The sequence below is a fragment of the Triticum dicoccoides genome, chromosome 4B (genome assembly GCF_002162155.2).
Source record: "Triticum dicoccoides isolate Atlit2015 ecotype Zavitan chromosome 4B, WEW_v2.0, whole genome shotgun sequence".
NCBI lineage: Eukaryota > Viridiplantae > Streptophyta > Magnoliopsida > Poales > Poaceae > Triticum > Triticum dicoccoides.
Genome location: NC_041387.1, coordinates 513,525,590 through 513,532,419, shown reverse-complemented (window position 1 = coordinate 513,532,419; position 6,830 = coordinate 513,525,590). Strand labels below are relative to the sequence as shown.

General features: G+C 48.2%; 1 protein-coding gene across 1 annotated transcript; it reads left to right on the top strand.

Moving 5' to 3' along the window:
* The first annotated feature begins 862 nt into the window (after nucleotides 1-862).
* On the top strand, nucleotides 863-4,000 carry LOC119291178 (50S ribosomal protein L15, chloroplastic-like). Its single transcript, XM_037569887.1, has 3 exons — nucleotides 863-1,350; nucleotides 1,497-1,648; nucleotides 3,616-4,000. Exons 1-3 carry the CDS (start codon nucleotides 930-932, stop codon nucleotides 3,835-3,837), a joined length of 795 nt encoding a protein of 264 aa, XP_037425784.1. The 5' UTR covers nucleotides 863-929; the 3' UTR covers nucleotides 3,838-4,000.
* Nucleotides 4,001-6,830: the final 2,830 nt, after the last annotated feature.

Below are 6,830 nucleotides of genomic sequence, written 5' to 3'. Positions count from 1 at the left end.
TGACTCGTACTCCCAGTACTCCTTCTCCGTTGTCGCTGTCGCTGTCGCTCCGCCCCCGGCGTCGGCGTCGGCGGTCCCCTCCGCCTCCGTCCCGTCGAGGTCGGCGGTGTGCTCTGGGATGACGGGCGTGTGGGGGACGTGCGAGGAAGCGAGGGGTAGCCGTCAGGCTCACACTCACGGCGGCGGAGAAGAGGACCGGCTGACAGCGGCGGCGGCGGCGGTAGAGGATCGACGGAGGATGGAGGCGGGGAGCGGCAGAGGCGGCGGCGGCAGCGGCGGAGGAGGATGGGCGGGGAGGCGGGAGAGGCGACGAAATAGGGGGACGTGGGAGGCGGCAGAGGCGGGGAGCGGTGGAGGCAGCGGCGACGGAGGATGGAGGCGGGGGGCGGCGGAGGCGAATGGGGGCGTGGAGCGGCAGTGGAGGCGGATGGCAGTGGAGGCCTCGGTCGTGCTCTGTTCCTTGAGCAGACGTGCGGGGCGTGGGACGAGCAGGGCGTGCGTGCATGCGTAGCCGGAGGTTATTTTTTCATGCGGGTGGGCAGAATTAGTGGCTAATTGCGTGGCTTGTTGGGTTAACCACGGGAGGGGTAGTAGATAATAGATTCTCAAAAAAATAGATTAAGTAATGGCATGGTGGGTAATTAAAGCGTAAAACGCGTTCAGTATACTGGAGGGATGTAGACCATTAGATTGCAGATTTTGATGGATAGAATGATCTGGTTCTCCGCCCTCTCTTTCTTTTATAGTGGTAGTAGAAAAAGAAAAAGAAAATACTGATATTGACGATAAACCCCTTCCCAAACATTTAAATAAGAAATGCGACTCAAACACACGGAGCTGCCCTACCCCCATCTTATCTCACTCCCAAACCCCCACTCATCTATACTTCTATCCACACCGTCGAGCTGCGCACGCGCGCGCCCTCCGACATGGCTTCCATCACCCTCCTGTCCCTCGCTCCAGCCGCGACCTTCCTCCACCTCCCGGCCTCCACCGCCTCCTCCTCCCACTTCGCCGCCATTCCCCGCTCCCTCGCCGGCCGCCGGGCCCTCCTCCTCCGCGCGCGCGCGCCCCGCCGCGGCACCGTCGTGTGCAGCGCCGCGGCGGCGGCCGAGGCCTCGGAGGCGGAGCCCGTGGAGAAGTTCCGGCTCGACAACCTGAGCCCGCAGAAGGGGGCGCGGCGGAAGCCGAAGCGGAAGGGGCGCGGTATCTCGGCGGGGCAGGGCGCCAGCTGCGGGTTCGGTATGCGCGGCCAGAAGTCGCGCTCCGGGCCCGGCGTCCGCCGAGGGTTCGAGGGCGGGCAAATGCCGCTCTACCGCCGTCTTCCCAAGCTCCGCGGAATCGCCGGCGGTGAGTCACCTCGCCTCTACAGCCTACATTGTTCATGCATAGTCATAATGTGCCCAATTTGGCTTTCAAAACGCAGAAGTGACCGTGCTTGGGGAACGACCGTGATTGCGCAGTAACCTGATGCTACTTCTGCCCTGCCTTTTCAGGAATGCATATCGGGTTGCCAAAGTACGTGCCGTTCAATTTGAGGGACATAGTGCAGGGTGGGTTCAAGGATGGCGATGAGATTTCCTTGGAGTCCTTGAAATCGAGGGGCTTGATCAATCCATCCGGCAGGGAAAGAAAGCTTCCACTCAAGGTACAACCTATCATGATTTACATGGTTATATCTACTGAGACCCGAGTGCCCTCGCATTTGAATGTTTAGTTTAGCTCAACTTCTGGCCCTGTGTAACTTGATTGGTCTTTCTGTATCCTAGCTGTTGTGCCACGGCTAAGATAAGGTTTTGCGCACGAGGCTAAGGGGCATAACTTGGAGTTGTGGTTGCTCTAGGCAATATTTATTCCTATTTAGGTTGTAACAGTTAGTTGACATCATCTTTTCTTGAGATGTAACAAGAAATTCTTACTGGAATTAGTAGATATTCCCCTAACTAAGCAGGTTCCATAACACAGCACAGCAATTGCAAACTGGACCTAAAACAGTTTCCAATACTAATAATTTTATAATTTGGAGTACTATTGATTTTGTCATTAGTTCCTTACGACATCTCTTGTCCTGCTGGACTGCTGGTAACAGTTGATGTTACTTCATAACTTTGGTAAGGTTGATGTTGCATTCAAGAGCTTTATTAGTATATCCTTTTTAGGGAAAAGAGAGATTGATTAATCAATAACCAAATTTGTACAATTATGCACACAAAACGGAGAAATACATGCAGGAACTTGATTATCTCAAACATCACACACACACAACACCGCTTCTCGCAAGTTGCCGGAACTTATGAGCGACCTTATTAGCACCTCTCTTAACCTCTGCGCCTGGTTCCCAGGTAGAAGTTCCATCATACCTTTAGCATCGATGATGATGATGATCAGCATACTCCAGCATGCCTTATTGTACTCCAGCTGATGAGGGCGTTAACTACCAACAAAGAATCAGATTTGAGAATGATTGGTCGATAAGTATGATTAGTGAGAGGGAATCCTTCCAAACAAGCATACATTTCAGCTTCTTCCGCACATGAACATGTATTGATATTTTTGACACAACTAGTACAACCGCATGCGTGTGATCTTGGATGACAACTCCAACTGAAGCATCCCGTTACGGTGTTACCTCTAGATATCCTGTATCCACATTGGTTTTGCCTAGCCACCAGGCGGCCGTGTCCACGAGTTAGTGTTTACTTATTAGTATGCTGATACATCTTCTCAACATCAAGCAAGCCAGGATAAAATGGGCCCTTTTCCTTTCACACCTTCAGGTCTAGAGTACCTGTTTTGTATGGACTGGGCTGATTCATTAGATACTGAACCAAGTCATGAACAGTAGCATCTCCTTAAGAATGAACAATGTCATTCCTAGGTGCCAAGCTATCCAAAGCATAAGAGGAAGTAAAGCTCGAGTATGGTCCTGTATACCTGAACATATGTTCTACTGGGATACTCCAGTGCCTGCGCGAATTATGTCGCTTCATGCTAACCTTCATGCACATTACGGTCATGTCCTAGCTATCCTTGCCGGCCATCCCACAGATGTCACAACTACCAGAATTTCTTTGAGTTTGCTGCCATTTATTTTTCTTGGTCGCTAGTGCATCACTAGTCACTTGCCATCCAAAAACTCTAACCCTCTTTGACACGTCGGTATACTTTACAATAATTTACTCTCACCAGCAGCCAAATGGCTACTCCCATCTTTCTTAGTTTCAACGGATAACAGTGAGCCAACTTATAAGTACTTGTGACTGAAAAAACACCCATTTTTATCTTACAGCCAGGTAATGAAGTTTATTGAATATTGATCATTTACTGGTAACTGGATCTTTAAAATTTTCTGGGCATCATGACGATAAAAGATATGTTGTATCAATTCAACATCCCAATAGCATGCTTGCAGAAACTAGTAATTATGATTAACGGCTTCATGTGAGCCTATCTTTGTATCTGGGCTCCCCTTACATTTTTCCTTTAGATAAAACAGTTTCAGAAATAACTATGCATTTGTGCACCAAAAAATGGGTTTCATCTGCTACTTCTGAATGTCATTTTGTATGGTTTGTGTATGACTGTATGTTTATGTCCTGTTCACCCAATATGTAGATTTTGGGAGATGGTGATCTATCAGTCAAATTGAACATCAAGGCTGGGGCATTCTCCTCCGCTGCCAAGGAGAAACTTGAGGCAGCTGGCTGTACTTTGACAGTGTTGCCCAAGCGGAAGAAATGGCTACCAGCAGCTTATGTGAAGAACCAAGCTCGTGCTGAAGAGTACTTTAGCAAGAAAAAAGGCGGCGCTGTTGAATCTGATGAAGCCACCACATAGAGTTCATACACACTGTACTTCTCTACCCTTCTCTTTAGCATATGTTCATTGCTCCCATCTCATTTCAGAACTACCATGTAAGATGGATTTTGTGTTTATGTGATATAAGCAAGTATATTGTGCCCTTATTTTTAGTAAAATGTTACCATGCATGGCCCCTTTTTATGCGGTGTTTCTTAAAAGAAATAGCGGCTTTCAGAATTCACCATGTAAACTGGCATTAGTAAAACAAAGCCCTAGGTTTTTGAATTTTGGTTCATAACACAAAGCTCAGTAGTAACGCTCCGCACCTGGTTTACGAATCAATGCTCATTTAAAAAAAAAAAGATCATGTGCCACTTGCATCAGATATTATAACTTCTGAAATGCATATCCATGTACCAGCACTTGGCTCAATGAGATACAGATCTGTCGATGATTTATATGCCAGTTATTTTCTTGCCAACTTTCTTTTTACTGTTGAGGCTAAAACCTGATGTGGCAAGATCATGCAAGGAGAAACACTGTGAATAATGTAGGGTGTCTATGTTCATGTTCATCTATGGGGCAATTTGGGTTATCTTTGAAATCGCCGTTTCAGCGTCTTCACTAGTGACCTAATGTGTACATGTGGGCTTCTTAATTGTGCGTGCACTCCCTTTCATGATTCCTGACCAGTGGAGGGCGTGCATATATGGTGCACTGTTCTCCAGTGACAGGAATCTGCAATTATTATTATACAAAGGTGCAACTCATCCTATACACGCATAACAACTGTCCTGTGAACAGAACATTTCAACAGAGCTCATCCTAAGGTTGCGTGTTTGAAGGAGTTTGATTAGGACAGCTCAAGGTATATACTCAGGTCTTACTCCCTCTGTCCCATAATATAAGAACGTTTTTGACACTAGTGTAGTGTTAAAAACGTTCTTATATTATGGGATAGAGGGAGTATATTTCTTTACAGAGGGAGTATGTTGCTAAGTACAAACAATTTTACATGATAATTCTTTGTATCACCTATGGGCTCTGGAGTTTGACTTGATCTGGCAGTATGGACAGTACATTTCCCCTGGAAACTGTAGGCTGAACTTTAATGTTCCCTCGGTGTTCATCAGTGGGTGATCCATGCATTCCAGTTAGTGTTCCTATACAAACACTACTGTTTTTCTATGATTGCTCAAACATAAATGCCTGCCAAGGGCGCTTCCATTTCTTGTGACTTGTCCTATTAGGACGTTACATTATGTGCATGCGCATGATTATAGTGCTCATGATCTGTAATCTGTACTACCCCCTCCGTTCCAAATATAAGATGTTTTGGATATTTCAGTATGGACTACGTACAGACTGAAATGAGTGAACAAGCACATTAATGTGTCTATATACATCTGATTCAGAAAAAGTTAGAACAATTTGTGAACCAAGGGAGTATCATTTTTATTTTATTTTTTGCATTGGTGAGAATTATTCCGTTCTCTTGATCCCTCCTGACATTGTCACTTCTCTTTTGAACCGGCTTATCGTATATCATTTCAATTGTTTATATGCTCACTGAATTTCCCGGTAAACATTTCTCTTACAAGCGGGCTCCATCAAGCATCTCCATCGGCATCGGTGGAGTCGTACACACCGCCATCACCACAACTACTCATCGGAGTGTCACCTCGAAAAGTAGAGGACGCAACACGGAACATCCTCTTTCTCTCCGCGATGTCCTCCTTGTAGTCCTTCCACCATTGCAATTGGTCTTGATCCATGTCCTTCTTGGACATCATCATGTGCTCTTTCTCTTCCACCATGAGTTCTTTCCATACCTTTGCCTCTTTGAGCTTGATCATTCTCTCCTCCAACTCGGCCTTGCGCTTTGCTTCTTCATGCTTTGCTTCAACTTGTGCAAGCTTGACCTCTTTCTTCTTCTCGGTGATAAGAAGCTTCATCTCCAATGTCTTCGTTGTCAATTCCTCTCTTGCCTTCATCATGTGGTCCATCTTCTCCCTTAGGCTTGACGCCTCTTCTTCCATCTTCACCCTTAGCTTGCCCTTCTTGTTTCCCTCGGGCTTGCCCACGTTCCTCTCCTCCTCATCTTCACTATTGTCCATCCTTAGCATTGCCGACTTCTTGGGTGCGGTCTCTTGATCCCTCAACTTCCACTTGTCAAAGGTTTGAAGAATTGACCAAACATGCTTAAATGGGAATGGCTTGCCCTTGGAAGCGGCCATCTCCTTGTACCTCAAGCCGGCAATTGTCTCCTATCAACCACACATAAATCACATAAGAACCCACCAATAGCATAGTGCACACACATAATCAAAATAGTGAAGAAATATGTACTCACACAGTCACTCTCCACGGTTCCACTAGGTGGTGCATCCCTCACTTGGTCCATGGCCGCACTCCAACGAGAACAAGCGGGCTTGATCAACTCCCACCGGCCTTGAAGCGACCGGCAAGTGCGATGGATGAACCCACTATTCTTCGGCTTGATCCTACAATAGACGTCCTCGATCCTTTGCCAATAGAGTTTACCGGTTTGATCGGTGCCGGTGGTAGCATCCATTCCCACAGCTGCCCAAGCACGAACCAAGAGGACATCTTCTGCCTCGGTGTAGTTTGTCGACCGCGCGTGTGGGCGGGAAGCGGCGGTGAATGCCTCCACCCCTATCTCGGCCACCTCCTCCTCGTCATCCCCTTCATCCTCCTCATCTTCCTCCTTTTCCTCCAAGTCGTCGCCAACCCTAAAGGGGTCTAGAGGCGGAGCTCCGAGGTACACCTCCGCGTTTTGGAGGAGGTCCATGAACGAGGATGGGGTTGCCATTTCCTCGAACACCTCGTGTGCGGTGGGAGGAGGTTTGGCGACGGTGGCGGGCGGGGCCGCGGCCGCGGCGACGGGCTTCTTCCGCGGCTTCTTCACGGCCGGGGACGAGCCGACGACCTTGGAGGAAGCCCCTCGAGGCCCACGGCCGGCCGCCTTCGGCCGGCTCTTCTTGGGGGCGGGCGCGGCGGTCGTGGCG